Consider the following 22,777-nt stretch of genomic DNA (forward strand, 5'->3'; position numbering starts at 1 on the left):
GGATTTGTGGATCAATATTTCTTTTATGTTTACAATTGTAAGCTTTATGATCCTGCAGATGACTGCTGAGCTGTATGGAAAGCCTTTTATAGGGACATTGTAGTGCAACTGTTTCTTCCTTTTGCATCTGTGTATATTAGCGGACTGAGACACCTCTAGGTAGTCCTGCAAATTTTTCTAGCTGAACAATTTAAAAAAAAAAAAGTGGCTGAAAATACAGCTCTGTGTACTTGTGTATATTTTCACAAATTCATAATCCAACAAATATTTTCTTTAGGATCTTATTATAATCTTGATACACATATATCTATGTATGTATGCACATACACTCTACCTTCACAGGCATTAAGTGAATATTTTTACCTGTCACCTTCTGTAAGCAAAGCCAAACAAAGCCCCAAGTTTTGCAGCTTTTAGCATTGGAAATCTTCGTAAGATCTTCTCTGCAGTGCTCTTGAACTCAGGATTAGTTGACAAAGTAAAATACAGAGAAGTCATTGGATGTCCAAATGTATGTAACAAGACAAATTGTGCCCATTCAGAACTGAAATGAAATGGTATAAAAATGAAAGTCATCTTCATTTTTTATACTGCCTTGTAAATGCATCCTGATGGAAATAAATTCTATTAACCATTTATTAATATAACTGGTGCTGCAATACAGTCATCAGTTTTCTTGTCTTATATTTCAGCTTTATACACATACTGAGCCAAATTATATCCAGTTATTCTCAAGCAATTAAGCCACATTTTAAAAAGCATTATTATTTGATCACATAAGTAATGAGGTGTGACAGAATCAGGATCTGAAGAATTTGCAAGAACCCTGCAACCTCTTACAGAAGCTTTTTGTGCATGTTTGTTTCTATGAAGAATGGTTTAAGTTTTAGTATCACTGGTGTTTAGATCAACGCAGCATCAAAGACATGCATTCTTGCTAAAGTAAATAATAACAAACCATAAGAAAGCAAGAGAAAAGAAGCTTTTTTATTTATTTTTTTTTGGTGCTTATAAAAGCTGAAAAGTGACTCTCTAAAGCTTACCTTGAAATATAGATTCTGACAAGAAAGTGTAGGCATGGGTTTGACCTCAGTCTGAAGTGGACATCAGAGAGAACTTCTAGAGCTTTAGAGAGTCACAGTCCTACTTTGTGAAAAATACACATTTGTCAGTCATGGATTAGTGCAAAAAATCAAAACCTTGACAATCCTCAGAAATTCAGTTGGAATAGTTTTCTTTTTGACAAATTTAGGGTCAGTTTTTTGTCCTGACTTTTACAAATTTATGTTTAAAATACCTGATGCTGTAAGAAACCATTCTTGTCAGATAATCTCTTGGCTTTTGGCAGATTTATCTTATTAATGTCTTGTAGAATTCTCATTTTTCCTTACTGGTAGGTTAATACAGGTGGTCAACTGAGGTTTTCTATCTGATATTTGTATCTACGTAATTTCTATGTTTTCAATCCAAAAACCAGGTTTGTTTTCAGTATGAGCATGGGAATCTGGTGAGGAAAATCACCCGAGAGGCAATTAACTTAGAGCAGACCAGTTTTTCAGGTCTGGAATATATTCTGGTTAAGTACTGTTTCTGTTTGCCATCACTTTGCAAGAACCTGCTCCCTCTGGAGGTATTGTATTCTGTAAAACACATGTATTCCGCTGATACTGCTGCCATTTAAATTTGTTCTGTCCTTCTGTAGCAATTGTGCTACAAATAAATGCACACAACAGGTGAAACAGCAATTACACAGCTCTGTAAAATTTGAATATATTTTCAGAATATGAAGCATTACAGCAATCCTTACCCAGTCCACTCTAACCTAGGATCTGGAAAAGCAGCTTTACAAAGCAGGAATTCATTTCATTTTCACTTTAGAACAGTTTCCTGTGTTCACTGGTTCACATCACATCTGTTAAAATTTCTGTAATGATCAGCTTAAAATAACATACCTAAAAATAAATAATGTCATGCTGCTGAGCTGCATTAATTGCTTGCTAGTTAATTAGGTGTTTGTCAGTTATCCCATTTGTCATTGTTTTGGTGACTCTTGAATGTGCTGTGATTTATACTGAGGGCAGTAACGCTGCAGCCCAAACTCAGTGAAGCAAGGGCAGAATTTGACTGTACTTCTCTGTATAATACCAGGCAAATACTTTAATAATTGTATTTGTGCAAAATACTCTCCTTTGAGTGGTGACTGCACACCTGGCAGGGTCGGGGGGCTCACTGACACCTAGCTGCACAAGCATGTGGAGGGTTTGCAGCAGCCTGCGTTCCCCTCCACTGCTGCTGTGTCCCCCTCTGGCTCTGGGGAGATGGGTGAGCGAGTGGCAGTGTGTGCACTGAGCTCTTCCATACGCGCTTCAGTTTCTGGCACTGAGACTCTCGCCCTGGCTTAAAAAAGGAAGCTGTTAGCTCGTGTTCTGGCATGAGCTGCAGATGTTAGCTGAGCTCCCGAGATGCTCCTTGTTGGCTGATCCCTCTCAGAGGTGTTCCAACAGCTTTTCAGGGTGCTTTGTTTTATTAATTATTATTATTTATTAACAAAACGTTGTTATGTTTTGCCCTGGTGAATATTTTCTCTGAGCAGTTACGTCTGGTGATGTGTCGCCCAGTCTATTGGAAATAGTTCTTCTCCAGTGATTACGTTTTAAATGAGTCCCAGTGCAGTGATGGATAGTGCAGTGAGGAGTTCTTCATTTAAAACCCTGCTGCTGAACCAGAGGAAAGGTTGGAGCGATTCCCTGCATAAAGGTGGAGATTGTTCTCTCTGTTAAACCATCTCTGGCTGAAGAGCCATTCATCTAAATGCTGGCGGGAGCATTTTTATTTGTGTGGGATTGATCAGCCTCTGTTAAATGGCACATAGTGTCCTGAATACATTGCCCAGGGTATGTAGTCCACGTAGTGTTGTTTTCAGCCATTTCGTTTCATACTATCCTTCCATTCAGTGACAGTGCTTTTTTCTAAATGACTGACTTTTTGGATTATAAGGGTGAGTTTACTGCTTAATTCTGTAGGGGTTGGAATGGTGTTAAATGGGTGAATCCTTTAATTTAAAATATACAGGTGCATTGCTGCTCTCGTTCTCTGATGTATCAAACATTGGGTATATTAATACTAGTAATGGAACATAATGGCTACTCATCAAAAGTAAAGGTAATTATTTCAGGAACACAAAACTAACCCTGACAGGTAATTGCTTGTTGAAATCTGATGCTGTGCAGCAAATGGGGGATTATTAGCAGCAGACTCCTATGTTCATCTACATCATTATCTCCTATACATTACAATGATAGGGCTATCATTACGTTGAAATGTGCCTTTTTTCTTTGACATGCATGTCAATTTTTGATGAGGGATTTCGATTGCATGAGGTCTGTTCCATTCTTAATAAATCGTCATGTTGTCCTCCAAAATGCTGGGGAACTCTGACCAAACTTTGTCAAGACACAGTTTGTATAGATGTCTATTACTTGGTGAGTGAAAACCAACCCTCATTCCATTTCCACTTTGCTGATTTACTTTTTTCATTTTATTTTCTTAAGGACACAAACTAGTGCTTGTGTTCTAAGTGTCTGTTAATCCAGCAGACACTGTGAGATTGTGAAGGTTTTCATTCAGTAGAAAACACAGGCATCCACATGGACTTGAGATGGTTTTTCAGTGGCCTAAGTATGTCCTTTCCCAGAGCAAAGCTTGTAACTGGGATAATTCACTTCAAAACATGTTATCCAAGGTTAGCAGTTTTACCTTTAAATAAGGTTGCAAACATCGTTTGGAAGACTTTCACACTGAAGTCTTCTATTTACTAATAAAAAACTTCATGCCTCCTCATTTTGTGACTAAAAAATTGTTTTTCCTCCTCATGATTGATAATAGTATAACGTTGCTATATTCAGTGTTCATATTTTTTATCAAGAGTTGTCTACCTATGCTACTCAAGTCTACAGTGGGAGGCATAAAAAAATTAAAAATATGCAATCTTTCTTCAACAGATTTTGTACAAAAAAAAAAAAACACACAATTTTTTCCAAAAAGATATTATTGACCTAATCATTTGTGATTGGAAAAAAAGCTACATGAAAAATTACCTTATTTCAAAAGCTCTGTTTACATCAAGGCTTCAAAGTATATATAATCAGATTTCTCCACTCTCATTTTTATCTGCTTTCTCTCCTTGAACTGCAAAAATGCTGTCATAACTCTATCTATTTCCTGTAGGAGCTATTAGTCAGCAGCATTACATCCGCTTAAACGCGATCACTTTTCTCATCTGTATGTTACTGATATGCTATTATCATGTTATATTGCTCATCTATCAGAGATTGCCATGTTTTCTGCACCGATTGCAGAACAGAGGCCAGATGCAGCATTGTGTTAGCAAAAATATTCAGACATGCCGAAATATTCCAATAATTCTCTCTCTCTCTCTCTCTCTCTCCTATACATAGCATGTTACTCATGTATGTTACACAGCAAAACCTTCCTATGGTGTATTTCAAGGTTATGATGTGAAATGTTTCTCTGCTTTTAATTCCTAAGCAAAAGCACTTTAACCATCAGTTTTGAGCTTAACCATCTAAATTCACCTTTGTTTAAATGGCAGATTGAATAAAAATTCCATCTGGCTTCCATAGGAAGCTTGCACAAATTCATCGGAATCGATTTCTTCTCAGGACACGAGGTACTGGGGCCAGGATCAGAACCTCTGCCTCCTGTAGTGTATTTACCAGATGGCAAGTTTATTGAATCTGGTTTTAACTTGCTAGATCTTAAGGGAATGAACACCACTCAGAGAAGTGGGTGCTACGTTTCAGCTTCAAAAGTCTATTGCAAAATCACTCCCCAAAAATTTATATGCAGAGCATGGTTGGGACCTGGGCGGTCTGTTGCATACCTCTCATCTCTTCCAGTGCTTGAAATGAAACTAGAAAGTGGCACAAACCACTTTACAATATCCCAGTAATTTCAAGGTCAGCAGCGCTGGATGAATACAATAACAGTAACATGGTAAATCAAATTTGTAACTTCCTTATTTTATTTTTTTAAACATCTAAGTTTCTACACTGCTGTAAAATCTTTTCACTTGAATTACCTTTTCTCAAAGTAGAACATGATAGTATTTAAGATCCACTGGCGTCACTTAAAACTATCCTAAGGTCTTGTCCTGAATGTAGAAATGTGCTCTGTACTAAAAACTAACACTTCTGATAGAATTCCATTTCTTCAGCTTTTAGGTTTGAATAAGGGAGAAAAAAAAAATCATGTTTCTACTTAGCAAGGTGGCAGCAAGTTTCTTAAAGTGTTTTTTTATATTCGTGAAAAAAGTCAAATTAATTACTTTACATTAATTACATTACTGAAGCAAATTTTAAATTATTTTATGACAGAGTCCTTTCTTTTCAAAATACAAAGCACTGCTTTGCATTTGTTACCTACAGAGAAATCAGATTTTTTATATTACAGGATTTTTTCCCTGTTTTTCTGAGAATGGAGATGACTGATCATGTGAACACACACCAAAGAATTTCAAGGAGTCTGCAGCATAAATACTTTTCTTTTCTTTTTTTTTTGTAAATGCCAAGCAGTCAGGATGCTGAGGTGTACTTGTATAAAAAGTTTTAGACGTTTAATTCTGTAATAATTATTAAGGTACTTTAAGTTAAACATGACTGTGTACACACTGGCATGTAGTGTAGACCCAGATTTGAAGAGCAAAGCCAGCAGTGCCAACAACCTGATGCTTGCACTGTCAATGTTGCAGAGGTTTTTACGTTGGACCAGCTCTCATCTGGCTCCAGCGGCTGAATGTGGCTGGAGGAATCAAGTTCAGGTGCTCGAAGACGGTTCTGTGAGAAGAGCCAGAGCCACGCGAGTGGGTCTTTTCTGGGATTCACTTCAAAAGCTTCGGTGTGATCCAAATGCTTGCTCCAGTGTAACTGTTCTCTATTATGTGCACCAGTGGTCGCAGGACTCTGCGTGCACACGTCTTGGTGAAGGCTCTTAATAGCAGGTAAAGTCTACATTTAGTATATAGACAGACAGTCAAGATTACTGTATCTGTGTGCTTGTACAGATTAACACGCTCCTTTAAGGTGAGGAAATAATTACAACTATTTTTCCTTTTTTTTGTATAGTTTCACACTTTATGGATCAATACTGCTTATATATACTCTCTATATATTCCTTTTATTGGAGATGCTTTTCTGCATCTGCTACAGTGCTAGTCCTTGCACCACGCGATGTTTCTGATACACCTTCCTCACTCACATTAGAATTGTTCACCTCAGTTGTAGAAGTAAGGAAATAAAATTCCTTCATCTTGTTGCTAATTCTTTATAAGCCTATTTTCATAACTGTAGAATCACGATCTTATAGAAAATACCTCATGGAAATCTATTCATTTGGACTGGGGCTGGGCTTGCTGTTTGGGTATCACCTTATCCCTCTCATTAATGAACCTGTTTGTTAGGAATTTTAGTGGTACAGATTGCCCATCCTTTCCTGCACCCAAAAAGACTGAGAGAGACAGCAAGACTGGAAAGAGATTTGAAATATATTAAGAATGTTCAGGAATCCAACTTGCAAAAAAAGGTGGTAATGGGGCCAGAATCAGAAGTAATTGTTTTCTTCCAGACAGGGGGCTTCAGGAGTCACTGGTTAAACTGCTTTTCTAAAACTCTCACAAAATTATTGTTGGCTTTTCTTTGAATTAATTACTTTGGAGCAAATTCATCTACTGCATCATTTTACCACTTTATTCAAATACTGCAAAGTATATGTAGAATGACGAATGGGGCCCTGTAAATCACATGGAGGTAATTGCATCCAGGCATACTGATGTCATGAAGCATTGCAAGGTAGAGTGGTTTCTGTGGTGTTTCCAAATGAAATTAGATGCCTCTCATTTGCAGTTTGTTTGTGGTCCTTTTCATTCAGTAGAATACTATATGGGTGTGATAATAATAATATAAGTAAGTGCTACAGCCTGATGGTGTTTTGAAGATGTTTTGGCTTTATATTCACAATTTTACTGCTGTGTTACCATTATTTCCATTTGTATCTGGCTTGATTTTTAGCTAAGATAGTCTTGTATTTGTACCATATGGAGATTGTTATTATTTTCATTTGTTCAGCAGATGTATGAGCCTTTCATATGCCTTATTCCTTATCAAATCACGTTAGATGCTGCAAAATTCTGCAAAGTGCAAGTGTTCTGTTGTATGGGAGCAAGTACAGGCTGTCAGTGCAGATGAAGGACAAGGGTGACAGGTCCAGTATTTCAGTGCAGATGAGTATCACTGTGTACAGAAGATACAGGTGGGAAATCTTTGAGATTAATTCCATCATTAGTCTGCCTGTGCAACCAAAGAAGATACTAGCCCTCTTTCAGCCAGCTGCAGTGGATACAGTTGTTAGCCTGTCTCTTATATTTCCAAAAATCTCACCTCAACCTTACTTATTTTTAACATAACAGAGCTCTTTTTTTAAAGAATTTGGAGTAGTCCTGTTTGATGACCATTACACAATCCAGAGCTTTGTCAGGTTTTTTAGTGTTTCTGACACCTCAGTAGAGCGTGCTTATGCTGTGCTTTTAATGCTTATTTTTAATGACTGTTCGCTCAATGTGTATCACCCATTCTACTGCCATCAGCTTTGCAAGCTGTACAGTTGGAACGGAGGCATAGGAAAGGGGTGGAGAAGCCATTGCAAAGTGATCTGGTAAAATGATACCAGCTGAAGAAATAGGCATCAAGGGCAGCTGAGTCCTGCTACATGCAAATGTCTATAATGTGACAGAGGAAAAAAATGGAAGAAGAATCAGTCAGTCACATTCATTGTATTACAAATAGGTGTATACTTGCCTCCCCTGTTCAGGCAAGTCAGTTCTGAGCTTTCCTATTGGTAATATCTAAGTACTTATATATAATTTCCATGTTAGTTTTCTTTAAACAAGTCCTATTTTCTGTGGGGAAAGTATCATGCTGGCCTGTTTAGAAAGGTGCCAGAAAAGGACTTTCATGTAAGAAAGGTTTTATGTAATCCGAGGAAAGGTTTGAAAGCCACTGATGCATTTCTGTGTTTTCTCTCAGCAGAAAAAGTGTTCAGTTTTTTTTACTTCATGTGTGATTTCATCAGAGGTTTTTTTCCTTCTCTGAATATCATCTGTGAGATAATGGAAGAAGAGATGAGAGCTACAGATATGAACTTAAGTAAAACCTGGCAAGCAGAGCTTCATTAAGTGTTCCGCTTAAGCTGGGCCATGTTTACAGCAAGGCAGTTTTGCTTTGAAAAAGTAGATGACTTTGTAACTTGAACATAACCACTAAAAACCTGAAGTTTATGTCCCTGGCTTGAGTGCAGCAAAACTAGACTGATTTACACCAGATGAGGATCTGTCTTTTTCTCATATTTTTTAATGCTGCTTTAATCCTTAGAAAATGAAGCTTTCGATTCTTTGGAAATGCATCTCTTAAGAAAATGCCAATGCAAAAATCCTTTAACTTCAAGTAACTCTCTTGTTGTGTTCCTTCCTTTGCAGCTTCCTTTGGTTTGTACTTCCCCAGGAAAGAGTACTCAGAGAACGTCTACATTGATCAGCCAGCAGGTACACCGCTCCTGCGCATCCATGCCTTGAGGGATTCACACGGAGAAGCGGCTCACTTTCATCTGTGCCAGAATCTTGTCATTTCTCGAGCAAGATCCCATGAAAATCATTGGTTTCAAATTAGAGAAAAAACAGGACTTCTCTACCTCAGCAGGAGCATAGATAGAGAAGACTTTAACATGTTGTGTAAGTACAAGACTATCTTTCCTTGTTGAAGTATCTGTTGTTAAAGGAAAGTTTGTTTGGATCATGAGATTTATCAATCAGCCTATGACCACTGAATTTGAGAAAAAAAACACATACCTTTTAAAAATGGGGAACCAGAACCAACAAAACCCACAGCAAATGCAACAAGATGCATACTAAATCAAATGCTAACCTGGGACGGATCCAGTTGCTTTCACTGCAGGCTCCAATACAGCAGGAATGTTGGACTACATCAAATCACTTTCCTGCATTTCACAGCTGCAATAAGTTCCAGCTTTACACTGAGATTTGCAATTTGTTCAACTACTGGTGCAAACTGAGCCAATTCCACTTTGTCAGTGTTGAGTGCTTAGTGTCCAAACCAATGCATTTAGTTTACTTCTAACTCCCATATAAACAGCCCTCAAAGTCTTGTAACTTGGATTCACAGAGTTAATTTGCACGTAACACCAAATAGTTCTTGGAAGAAGTAGTTATGTGTAGCTCTCTTTCTCTTGAGATCTGGTTTAGTTAAAGAAGCTTATTGTTGAACTATAGAAATGAGTTACCCTAGGTTTTTCCCTTTCTTTTATGTTCTAGCAGTAAATTGGTTTTGGTGATTTTGATCTATGAGGAAATTAGATATCATTAGATGGTGGAGGAGGAAATGGGTAAGGAGCTAATGGCCGACTGCTGTGATCACTTGCAGAAATTCTGCTGTTGGAAAGTCTGTAGTAACTGTCGAGTTTAAGGGCCATATATCAACACTGCCCTTTGATTTGGGTCCCTTGATGTTTAAATGTTCAACTTCAGGCACTTACTGTTTTATTTTTTTAATGCTTATTGCTTGTTATCTTACCCATTTTCACTGCATTTTTGGTACTTGGTGTTCATGTATACCAGATAGCAGTTTGTAACTGAGCAAGGGAAGAATAGCTATCCAGAACTTGAGTGTCTTGGGGTTTCTTGTTTTGTTCACATCATAGTGACCTATAGACTCTTTTCAAGTGAATTAGCTCTGTCACAGATACTATCATTCTGTCTGTAGTAAAACACTGGTAGTCAAAATAATTAAAGCTTAAGGGTGTGTTTGTAGATGTCATGGGTTGATTTTAATGTCAGTTATCTTTTGATCAGCTCTTTCTATTTCAGAACAATGAAGCAGATTGTCCACTAAACATAAGCAAATTGATCCATATCCTCAACTGGTATAAATTCACAAAACACTGTTATTTAAATGACAGTTAGTAGTTGTGCGTCTGTCCTCAATATTTGTTACCATTTTGCACACTCTTTTTCCCTACTGCAACCCCACTCTACTCTAGTCCCTTTGAAAATGGTCCTATCATAAAGCTGATCACTAGTAGTGGCTTACTGTATGTCAGTGTCTTACAGGCAGAACCATTGACACCATTCAGTGATGTTCTATATAATAAAACGGGTAGTAACACCTATAGGTTTTTGGCTTTCTAGAGTTATTAGGATTAAAATTTAAGGTCGTTGAACCAGCAGATTATATATCCAAGATTTTCTCTGTTACATAATAGAACTATGTGGTTGTTTGTGGAATAATGGGCTAGAACATTAGAAAGTGTAAAAGAAATAGCTTGTCGTCCATAAAATATTTCTTCTGGTGTGTTTTTTCTGAAGCTGTAGGAAACTGGATGACATTATCAAAAGTGATGCTGTATGTCTTCCTTTCATCCCACCCTTTCCAAGAGAAGGAATGTGACTCTGCTACTCGTACGACAGTTGTCCTCTCCTTGATCAATGCTACTGCACCAGCTTGCAGTTCACTGACAGCAAGGCAGCTTTGCTTCACGGAAATGGATCTCTCCTTTCACATCAAGGAAAATAAACCACCTGGCACATTTCATCAGCTCCAGTTACCCTCAGTTCATCATCTGTGTCAGAATCTCAGCATTTCCTACAAACTGCTGGCAGGTAAAACTGGAACTGAATCTTTCGGGTCCCAGCAATAAAGGCAAACAGCTGCACTGTTAAGATCTCTCTTGTAGTAGATCTGCTAGACTGATTCTCTAAAGGAAATTCCCTTGCAAATGTGATCTGAGCCTAAGCATTTTGCCTTTGAATTATACAGAAAGGATGGGAAGGAGGACTGTTTCCTTCCCTAAGGAAAGGATGGGTTTTAGTAGTTTTCACCTGGCAAGAGCAGATCTGGAATATGCTGAGCTTTAAATTGTGCTTCTTCTAGAGTGTAAGATCTTCCATGTTTTCTGTCTACCCTAATATAGCCCCACAACTTTCTTCTGTTTCACTTCTGACTCTGCCTTTTATCATGCAGTCAAAATGTCCAAATAGATTACTGGAATGTAAAAGAATATTACAGAAGAAAACAGAGTCCTATAATGGGAAGTGATTAACCCCGTTTATACTGTGGCTATGTTTTTCAGCCGAAGGTATGCCCTTTCGATACAATGAGAACACCACCGGCGTGAGCGTGACACAGCGCCTAGACCGAGAAGAGAGAGAGAGATACGAGCTGATTGCCAAATGTACTGTGAGAGAGGGCTTCAGGGAAATGCAGGTTGAGGTGCCTTTCCTGGTAAATGTGTTAGATGAAGATGACTCTCCTCCCTTCCTTCCTAATGGCACTGATACTGCAGATGCTGTCGTGGAGTTCAACAGAAAAGAGGTAATACTCTCCTTGATCTGGTCTCTGAAGAAGGAGCACAGTGGTTGTAGGCGCGGTTATTGGCATCAAGCACATGGTCACACCATGCTCTTCAGAGCCATGATTGTAAAATGGTGATTCTGAAGAATTCTTCCACACCTCTCTCGTTATATCTTATTCAGACCCCAAAATAACAACAATTTGGGTCAGGAAAGAACAATGTAAACAAACATGAGCAATTTGTGAGGTCAGGATGGGCCATTGCCAAGGCTGTGGTTGGGGTTATTGTATCTTTCCATATAGTGCTCTACACTGTATTTGTTACAGGGTTGTTTCCACCAAGCGGCTGAAATTGAGTGTTGTTAGAACAGGTGCATGTGAGAATCCTTACAAGATATAAGAAACACGTTCAGAACAGTTATTAGGATGCCGTACCAGTGTCAAAAAGTGAGGAGAGGTGCTCATCTTCTGCAGTGTTGATTCTGTCCCTGCAGACAAACTTTGCACTTGCAAATGTGATAACATTTCCAGTTTTAGGCTGTTAAAGGAGAGCGCCAGGATCTTACTTTAATGGTCTCCTCCCAATTCTCTTTTACTGTGCCAAGGTGATCTTTCAAGTGGACTGAATCCATGAATGTCTTTGTGTGTGCCCCTGTACATGTACACACATTGCTTCAAGAGAGAAGAGTACAAGCGGGCTTTTGGCTCTTCCAGTCGGAAAACTTAATACATCAGTGATATAGATAAGGCACTTCTTTATGGGCCTAAATGATGCATCTGTCATGACAGGACTTTTGTTTCAGAACAGCAACCTTATTTTTTTTGCAGTCAAATTTCCCTTCGAAGTATGTTTTGCTCATGTTTGTGTCTGGAAGGGAAAAGAGTAATTTGGGGAGTTTGCTGCCACCTCCAGACTACAACAAGCGTTGACAACACACTATGTTTGCCAGGACATAACGCATTTCCTTTTCACGTTTTTGGAAGAATTCTGTATTTGTTTCACTTAGCTCTGGATGAAAAAGGGGAAGGTCTCATAAAGCTGTGTTATAAATTGAAATATTATCTTTGAAATTATGTGCCTGCAAAGTGTTCAGAATGTGGTGAGTTTCACTGTGAGTTTGTAGTAGAAAGACAACCATTATATTTGGAAACTGTCAATCTTTTCTAGCAACTAAATGAGCTTGAAATAACAGCATTACTAATAAAGAATTTTAAAGGCTGCGTGCATTCAGTGTCCGGGTAGAAAATGGCAATCTAGTAAGCTAAGAAGAAGACAGACAATTCGGGCCACTTCTGTCATTTCAAGTGAAGCTTGACCTGAGTGAATGAATTTCCTTGTCATTTAAGTACATGTGTTACTTACCTGCTTATTTAGTAGTTTTGTAGAATAACACTGATTAAATATATTTGTAATATAGTACATTCAAAAATACAATTAAAGAGCTGTGCATGTGCTCTCATTTCCTGCCTTAAAAGTTTAGGATTGTATTTGGATTAGATTACAATATAATGATGTACTGTGTGTGTGTATATAAATATATATATATATATATATATATACACACACACATATATATAAAATATAGAAATTAATATATGTTAAATATATAATATGTTATGAATCTATAAATATTTTAGTATGTTGTATATGTAAATATATATTTTAAAAAAAAAAAGTGATTGAGTACTCTAGCTGCACAACTGGGGACAGTCCAGTTTGAGGTTTTCATGTGGCTCCTCACTAATTTATCCAAGTGTCAAACTTCAAACTTACTTAAGTGGAGATTGCTGTGACAATAATATTAAGGCCAGATAAACTCTCCCTTCCTGGGCCCTGAACGTGACTGTGAACACTAACCTGCCTTAATAAAATGCTCCTACATATTTTCTGGAGAAAAACAAAAACAAACAAAACCAAACAAGTGTGAAATATTGGTATCCTGAATTTAAAATTAATTTGAATAAAAGTGGGCCTAAGTGAAAGTTGAAAATTTTTATATGACCAATATTTTAATCTCCCAAACACATGTCAAGGGAAGAAAACTTCAAGGTCAGTCAGCAATGTCATTTATGATTTCCTTCCAGGGAACTGTCCTTGCAACACTAACTGTATGTGATGCAGACACCACACCTATTTATCCTCTTGAAAGCAGCAGAAAGAAATACACAGGAACCATCATTACTGATGATCCGTGGATAAATGAAACATTTCGGGTAGAGCACATTTTTGATGAAATCCACTTCAGCCCAAATGGCAGCCAAGTGAGGGGAACTCAACACGAGTACAGTAAGGTCTCTTTCTTCAAATAAAGAAGTTGTTTGTTAATGATTGACAGTTACTATTTAACTTTTTCAAGCATTTTGTAAATTTTACCCAAAGAAAGCTGATAAATTTCAAATTAAGCAAAACACTGAGCTTTAAGCATGTACTGAAAAAATGGTGTATTTCTGGGATAGGGATTATATGGGATGATGTTCATTGTACAGACAGGTGAGAGGTTTTGATTAAGCCACGGTTGGGTTCTCAACATGGTCATTAGCATGGAAGATCACCTTTTCAGTACCTCTTCAAACATCTTGTATAGCACAGAGCATAAATCCATGGGACTGCGTTTTCTTTTTTTTAATTTCCTTTCGTTTCCTATTAGGAGTAACTTTGATATTTATAACTTGGGGGGGAGTACAGTATCAAAAAATGCATTCTCAGATAATGTTGGTTTATAATAGACTAATCTTATCTTTTGTAGAACTGGTGCTGAATAAAAGTATTTCAGTCACAGAGCATCGTTCCTTCCAGTTGGATGTTTTGGTGAACGACACAGAATTTCATGGCCCGGAAAGATCGGTGATGCTTCATTTCAATGTCTCCATCCTCCCTGTCAGCATTCAGTTTCCAAACACAACTTACCAGTTCACAGTGAACAGAAATGCTGAACGCTTTGCACAGGTAAGAACTGATTTAATTATACTTTCACTCTGTTAGAGTCGGAGCTAGTAGGTAGATCACTAGTAGGTGAGATGCAGGAAATCTAGGCTCTATTTCTTGATTCCAGCTCCCATTTGTATGCAGGTGAAGTTTAGCTATATGTGTTTCATGGCACACTATGAAATTACATATTAGATTATGAAATGTGAGAATTCTAAAACTGTTTCTGGCTTCTCCCTACTGATTTAGCTACATACTGGCATAGTTGTTGCTAGTATTTCATTCCTAATTGTTTATTTTCTGCAATTACATGGTTATTTCTGCTTGCTTCTGTGCAACAGCTGAGCTCTTCTTTACTTTTTTTGTCATGCGCATAGCTTTCAGGAACTCTTCAAGAATTGACATACAAATGTGTTCTCCGATAGGCATATGGTTAAAGCATTGTTTGTAGCTGTTTTATGTGATGACAAGATGACTTGCTGGATGTGGACACAGTGGATATCGAGTAGACTGGACACCAGCTCTCACCATATAATAGCAGAATAGAGGGCATATGTGAAAATATTAATTGACAGAAATAGAGACGTATTATCATCAGAGGTACTGGCAGCCATTAGCGTCTTAGGCATAAATAAGTGGGAAAATGTCAACAGCAAAAAAAGTGCTTTGTCCTAGCTATTGAGTCCCAGCTCTACATATTCTAGCATTTTTAATGGCTTTTCTCTAGATAATGGCTAGTTAGTAATTAATGTGCTTCCTAATTTAACCCTCATTTTAGTTTAATCACTACCACTGCCATTAATAATGCCTTCCAGAAACACCTTCTAACAGGTTGACATTAATCAGGTGAAAATTGCAATGTAATTCCTGTGGAACATGTACATTAATAAGGAACTAATTCAATATAATTAATTTTATGAAAGTGAATATTAAAGACATCAATGATGAGCTGTTTTGAGGGAGCTGCTGAGAAGTATATCTTACTACTAAATAAAGCTGTAATACCACTGCTGTATTTGCAACAGAGAGAAGGATTGAGACTAAAATATGATAATCCTAATTGCAGAGAAAACCAATTCATTAGAAGTCTCCTAAGGAAGAACTCAGTTTTACTCATCCTGAAGCCTCTGGCTAGTTGTAAAAAGAAAGAAAAAGGAAAGTTGTGTATAAATCACGTTTTTATATTTAATCTGATGAAATGCACTATGGTCTGGTAGCTTTTGAGAGTACAGAATAGGCCTTACATGACGAATAAAAACGCTGCTTATTCAAGAGAGATTTTACCCACAGTCTGCAATGAATAGTCTAAATATGAGAAAGCCTCTGAGTGATCACATAGCGGGCTCCTTATGAAAACAACTGTGAATCACTTTGTGATTCCTTGTTGCTGCAGCTTTTAAATTTGCAGCCTGTTAAAAACTTCAGAACACATACTGTGCTTTTTGCACAGATCACAATAATTGTGATGTTAGGAGGGTTTTGTTGCTTGTTTGTTTGTAGCACTAGATTGTGAAAGACTTATTCTCACTACTGTAGAAAAACTGTTGCGTGGAGACAAGGTGAAACCAGTGGTTTTTGTCCTAAAAGAAGTAACATGAGGTGCATAAGATATTTACAGTCTAGTTCTTATCATTTAAAAATGACTCCTAACTGCATGTATGTCACAACATGACTGTAATTGCAAAAAGGGGCAAAAGTTGACTATTAGGTATGCATGAATACGTATGAAATAATTCTTTTTTGTGTGTGCATGTATATATACAAGCAGACATACAATAACGTTATGAATTAATGAATTAATTCTCTGTTGTCCAAATTAAATTTGGTTAAACCATTTTTATCAGTGCATGCCCTAAATTGTCTGAATGTGTTTTTTTGAAGACTGAAAATACATGTTTTTTTTTAGTTTCAGAACAGCAGAACAAAAACGTGTGTTTTGTCAGGACAGTCGAACATTTGACATGGATTTTTAGGGTTTCTGGAAACAATTACACTTTACAGTAACCGTGCAGTTTCACTGGGTGGCAGTAGTAGCTGGGAAAAACTGTTTCTTCCATGAAGAACTTCCAAGTCTGTGGAATATCTTTGTGTTGCCTACATGCAAATTCACAAAGAGATCTTGTTCTGATTCTCAACCAGCAAAATGGAAAACTTATTCTGGCTCTGAAGATGGTTTTCTTGATCAGTTAAAGTGTCATCCACTTAGTTCTGAGACTGCATTTGAATTTACAGTGTGGTCAGGTTTGGAGTACAAGTCGATGTAAGCAGCTTAGTCCCCAGCACTTCACATTATTAAAGTTGGCTGCATAATTAGCTGTGATGTGGCAGAGCAGTGAGAAAAAGTACTGAGCCAAATCAATATGAAGGCTGAACTGTCTCTTACCCTAAGGAAAACACAAGAGCGTGAAGAAATGATTAACTGCTGGGCTGATGCCATTTGTCTATTTGAGCAGCTAAATGAATTGAATAACAGAAGCATGGCCTGATGGTACAGGCTTGCCCAGTGGCATTTAACTTATCAAAGGACTTAAAGCCCTATTGACATTTACTGAGATAAATGATGAATAACATAGGCTGAGATTTTTAAAGAGCTTATATGTCTAAATGTCCCTGGAATTCAGTGAAGAGGAACATTATCATTATCCAGACTTTATTAAACTCTGGAGCTCAAAAGATGGATTTTTTCTGTTCCTATTGCTGGTAATGATATTTTTGCGTTAACTGTTGTGTCTTAAAAACTGCGTCTTTGTAGATTCCTTCCCTGTATCTTGATGTCAACCCTGATTATCAGGATTTTTTCCACCTTCCTCATGACAAAGAGGAGCTTTCCTGCTTCTACTTCGTTCCCCTGGGGCTGTGCCCTGCTGCATTTGAGATCTGTGCTGTCTCCAGAACCTGTGAGGCAGAGCAAAATTACAAGCTTGGTCTTTCTCTAGTGGAACCAGACAAAAATGGGAAAGACCGTCTTTCCTGCAGAAAACGTTTGAGAGGGGCATTTTTAGCTTCTCCTTAAGTGATAAAAAGAAAGCAAAACTGGCCCCTGCTCTACTGTAGAGAAAATCTGTTCTTTAGGAGCTCTAAATTTATGCTGCGTCCATCCCATTTGCAGGAAACTTTTGTTGGTAAAAGAGTCCTTGGACAAAACAGTTATGGCAGAGTAGACAGCAAGAAAGGTCAATTTTTATCTGGTCTATGTAAAGGTTAACGTCATGGGATGTAGCTATGTTCTACTGCATCAAAGAAGCATCACTGGGAACAGTTGGAAAATACTGCCAATTGCAATACAACACCAAACCTAAAATGACATGGTACTGGATGGAGCCTGTTTAGACAGAATTTATGAACAGTTGCAGTCCTGTCTTCACTTCCTTTTCTTCTTGCCAGTCCCAGCATGCTGTCAGGAGAAGACAGCATGGAAGCTGACTACCAGTAATGGCCTAGTTTCTGCTTGCTTTAGTAGTCTTTGTATGCTACCCTGACACCAAAGAAAAATAAAAATGCCAAAAAACAAAAAACACAACAAAACAAATGGTGCCAAGTGACCAGTTAGCACGCGAAGGGAAATGTTGGATGAAGTAGGATTATCCCATGACAGAGTATGCTTCTAGGACTTGCAAGAGCTTCCTGTCTGACTAAATAGTCCAGGTTCATAGGAGGAGGGCTTACTGTTAAAAACAAACAAACAAACAAACAAACATTTTTTCTTCTTACATTCTTGAATAAAAATGCTAAAAACAAGATGTGTCCATCAACTTTTTTTTTTTTTAACCAGCAGTAGTGCTACTTGAAAACACATCTTAACTGAAGCCTTTGAAAAGAATCCATCACCAAGTCTCCTTAAATAATACCCCACCCTTCACATTGTGGTTTTCTCTGCAAGGAAAGCCAGTTTGTCTGGATCTGATCCAAATCCCACTCTAGTAAATGGAAAAAACAAAGAGTGTTTTGGATCAGTTCCTGTAGGAGCTGGACAGGAGACAGGGCTTTACATTCCTGTGCTGCTTAGATAGATTGTTTCAGATCGACGGGTGCTCTAGCATAGATATTCTGGCAGGCAGGAGTTCATGTATGGCAAATCCACATATTTTCATTTTTAGATGAAAATGTTTAAAAAATTGCAAATGGGAAACAATGAGTTCCTTTTTCCTTTTAAGGCTTTCAGAAAGCTCTGCTGGCCAGAAAGTTTTGACTGTAGTATTACAAAAGTTATGCATTAGCAATTTCTATTTCTGTCTTATTTGAAAAGAATCTCAGCTTTGTTCACGCTGAACCATTTGCTTTCTTAAGCAAATACAAAGTTTTTCTTACAGATCGGCCTGGGACAGAGCAGAGACTGAACCTAGACTTTCCCAAATCATAGGGTTATGTTCTCACTGAACGTGACCTACTACCAGCAGTAGGCACCAAATATTGCTGAGTCCCTGGGCCAAGGTTTTTAGTGTTTCCACTGTTAGCCAGAAGACAATGGTAATCCTTCTCCTCTTGTTTTTACTGAGGATAAATCACATTTGAAGGACCTGCTTAGAGTTGAGGCTGTGGATGTTGTCTACCTGGATTTTAGTAAAGCATTTGATGCTGTTTTCCACAGTAGTCTCCTGGAGAAGCTGGCTGCCCAAGGCATGGACAGGGGTACAGTTGGCTGGGTGAAGAACTGGCTGAGTGGCCATGCTCAGGGTCATAGGGGATGGGGTTCAGTCTGGAGGGTGGCTGGGCACCAGTGTCATTCCCCAGGGCTCAGTCCTAGGGCCAGTTTTGTTTAACATTTCTATCCGTGATCTGGACGAGGGGATCCAGTGCACCCTCAGCAAGTTTGCAGATGATACCAAGTTAGGTAGGAGTGTTGCTCTGCTTAAGGGCAGGAAGGCTCTGCATGAGATCTGGATAGGCCAGATGGACAGGCCCAGTCCAATTGCATGATGTACAAGGGTTAGTGCTGGGTGCTGTGCTTGGCTCACAGTAACCCCACACAGCAGGACAGGCTCAGGGAAGAGACGCTGGGAAGGTGCCCATCACAAAAAGTACCCAGGGGCGCTGGTCACCAGCCAGCTGAATTTGAGCTGGCAGTGGGCCTATGTGGCCAAGAAGGCCGGTGGCATCCTGGTCTACATCAGGAGCAGTGTGGCCAGCCAGATCAGGGAAGTGACTGTCCCTTTGTACACAGCGCTGGTGAGACCACATCTCAAATATTCAGTTTTGGGTCCCCTCCTACAAGGATATTTGAGTTGCTTGAGTATGTGCAGAGAAGAGCAACAAAGCTGGTGAAGGGACTAGAAAATGAGCTCTGAGGAGGGACTGAGGGAATGAGGGTTTAGTCTGGAGGAGTCTGAGGGGAGACCTCACTGCTCTCTACAACTACCTGAAAGGAGGCTGTGGCAAGGTGAATGTCAGTCTCTTTGCTCAGGTGACAAGTGATAGGACATGAGGGAACAGTCTCAAGTTGTGAGGGGAGTTTAGATTGGATATTATAAAGAATTTCTTCATGGAGAGGGCGGTCAGGGATTGGAACAGGCAGTCCAGGGAAGTGTTGGAGTCCCCACTCCTGGAGGTATTTAAAAGACATATAAACAGGGCACAAAGGGATGTGGTTTAGTGATTGGACCTGGCAGGTCTGGTGGATGGTTGTGTTTGATCCTGAAGGTCTTTACCAACCTAGATGATTCTGTGGTTCAGGTTCTGTTTTGGTGTTAAAATATCAAATCATGTATAAATGCTAAGCTGTGGAAGGTAAACTATTCTCCATTTCTTTAAGATATTTTGGGGAAGAACAGAATATTTTTGATGTACAGTTTTGTTTCTGTTGTCTGTGACTTCTTTGTTGGTGTTTGAGCCTAGATAGGAAAAATCTGTATTGAAAACTGCATGAAATTCCGTGGTGTGAACATCACCTACAAGTTACTGTCCCCCAATGTAAGCTGCTACGCTGTCAGCATACTTCAAGGGAGAGAAGACAAATATGGAAGCCTTTATGTGAATGATTCCTCTGTACTACGCAGACCCGAATGCAAAGAAATACAATACACTATTCAAGCTACAGACAAGCAGAGCAGGAAACATACCAAAACACTTCTCACTATTGTTTTAGAAGGAACTCGTAAGTACCTGAGTCAATTAGAACAATCTCCTTTTTAACATGTGTTACTGGTATTAGGTCATGAGTTAGTTCGGTGATCCATAAACTGATGGCATTAACAACGAGCATGAAGTTGAGCTACAAGATACAGACTGCAGTTTGTGTTTTTATTAGTTTTGATTCAGACCTAACTGCAACAGAAGTTTATTTGAGGACGTCATGCAGATAAAGTGGTGCACCATGTGTAATTTCTAATGCTTATACACACACTCATATGTGTATGAAACCATAATTCTTTGGCCTGAGTATATTTAATCATCTTTCTCGCAACTTTCCTCTCCATTTTTATTTATTTATTTTGGTCTTACATTTTGCTCAATATTAATGACACAATTGTATTCGTCTCATTTTACTGAAAACGCTGTAAGGGCAGAGTGTTAGAAATATTCTTTAACAGCCACAGCAGAGGAGGGTTACACAGGGGATGTAACCATTTCTCTCCAAACCATTGTCTCACTTTGTGCAGAACCTGAAAATTCTACCTCGTAATTTCCTCAGTTTCCTTGTTTTGTATCATAGCTCCTATGTCAGGAGGGAATGGGTTGATGAAGAATAAACAAAAGCCTCAACTTTACTTTTTGTGAGAGCGTCGTGCTGTCTGAAATCACACATTCCTAACTTGCGCTCTTGGGCTACTACTGCATTAGCCCAAGTACAAAATATTTTTGCTTAATTAAAAGTTTTGTATGAAACTGCGACCTATGGTCCCTATTGCTGTTACCAGAAATACGTTAGCATATTTCTACAGTTCTAGGCATTGACAGTGTGCCATCAAGAAAAAATGACTATGCCATCATGTTCTTGCTATTTAATTTCACAGAAGAGAAATGCCTGGACTTTTAAAAGGTTACTTAAACAAATTGATAGTCAGGTCAGTCTTCACTCTTGTCTTCTCTCTTCCCTCATCTCTCCTTTCTTCCTACCCCAAAGAAAGGAATTTTCCTTCTGGTTTGAGCTAACTTGTTCTGTATTCATCTCCCTTTTACTGAACTGACAGCAAACATTCTCCCCAACAGTTTTAAAAAAAGAAGAGGACTGCCCAGACTCTTGCGCTGTGAGTAAGCGCTATGCTGAATGTGAAGAGTGTGGTGGCCTGGGAGTCCTAACAGGAAGATGCCAGTGGAGACAGGGGAGTGGGAAAGGTACGTTTCTGTTCTCTGAAATCAAGTTTGTGTTTAGTTCTAACTGATCTGTGGAATTCTATAAACTGATTTATTCTAGCTGGACACAGATCTGATAGGTGGCAGTACTTTTGGTTATTCCATAACAATGCTTCTGTGTTGATTCTTTATCCTGTCAAACTGCATTGAGCATTTCAAATTCTCTTTGACAACCTTTGTAGTCAAATACGTGTAAAATTGTGTAGGAATGTCCTTAGCTGTAAAAGCTACTCGTCAGTCTCAAAATGGTCTCCTACCTCTTTTTCAAGTAATTCTCACTGTAACTGTGACCTACCCAAAGTGCTATCAAAGACACAAATCAGAAAACACAATGAAAATTATATTCCTTCCAGTTGCTTTTAGCTGTTGTCTGTCCTATTACATTAGAAGATGGGAAAGTATTTATAGTTATTCACAGATGTTTATTTTTAAAATAAGGTTGACCTGTATTTTGGTGTGTCACTATGCACCAAGCAGATGCAGTAAGTTTTCCTTCAAAGCCTCGTGGTATTTGTATAACTCTGTTTTTCTGTTAATAGGAATCACCACAAACTATTCCACATGCACCCCAAGTATCAAGACTTGCCCAGATGGCACCTGTGATGTGGTTGAGAGCAAAGATCCAGCTGTGTGCCCCCAGGACTGCACAAGTATGGAAATGTTTTAGGATTATTTTTTCTGTGTCGCAGCTGATCGCTGTTCATCAAGTTCTACTTTCTTAAGCCCAGATACTTTTACAAGTTCCACATATTTACCATATATGCATTGTCATACCTGCAGATGAATCATGAAAGAACGTTATGGTTATGAAGACTTGTTATTTTTGAAGCCAGTCAGCTTAACACCTGTTGGCTCTCAGTGATGGCAAGATAAGGTTTTCTCAGTAATTCTCATTCTGCTCCCTCTGTTAATTTGCAGGTAGTGTTCTTCATTGGAGATATTTGCTGAAACAAATACTGATTTTAGGCAGGTTAATGCCGTATTTCCAAACTGTAGCACATTGAAATAGAAACCACGTCTCTTTGAACTATTTCACTATTTACTAAATAAGTAAAAAGAAATAAATTTCAATTCAAAATACATGTGCTTAAGAAGGATCATTTTCAGAAATGCATCTGGCCTTATT

At 38.4% G+C, this 22,777-nt stretch overlaps 1 protein-coding gene and 1 long non-coding RNA gene across 2 annotated transcripts in view; one reads left to right on the forward strand and one right to left on the reverse strand.

The window, feature by feature from the left end:
• Positions 1–22,777, forward strand: part of RET (ret proto-oncogene) — an 83,149-nt gene that overhangs the window by 35,421 nt on the left and 24,951 nt on the right. Inside the window, exons 2-9 of the mRNA XM_040564043.1 lie at positions 8,549–8,800; positions 10,451–10,744; positions 11,215–11,456; positions 13,521–13,722; positions 14,183–14,382; positions 20,194–20,452; positions 21,508–21,633; positions 22,191–22,301. Of these exons, the coding sequence (XP_040419977.1) occupies positions 8,549–8,800; positions 10,451–10,744; positions 11,215–11,456; positions 13,521–13,722; positions 14,183–14,382; positions 20,194–20,452; positions 21,508–21,633; positions 22,191–22,301 (1,686 nt within the window). The remainder of the gene's footprint in view (positions 1–8,548; positions 8,801–10,450; positions 10,745–11,214; positions 11,457–13,520; positions 13,723–14,182; positions 14,383–20,193; positions 20,453–21,507; positions 21,634–22,190; positions 22,302–22,777) is intronic.
• LOC121073261 lies at positions 4,517–18,416 on the reverse strand. The gene is made up of 4 exons (XR_005821587.1): positions 17,201–18,416; positions 13,254–13,262; positions 6,645–6,650; positions 4,517–4,530 (listed from the first exon to the last, which is right to left on the reverse strand). It is a non-coding gene; the product is annotated as an uncharacterized LOC121073261 (long non-coding RNA).

Source organism: Cygnus olor, chromosome 7 (assembly GCF_009769625.2).
Source record: "Cygnus olor isolate bCygOlo1 chromosome 7, bCygOlo1.pri.v2, whole genome shotgun sequence".
In the NCBI taxonomy this organism is placed as follows: domain Eukaryota; kingdom Metazoa; phylum Chordata; class Aves; order Anseriformes; family Anatidae; genus Cygnus; species Cygnus olor.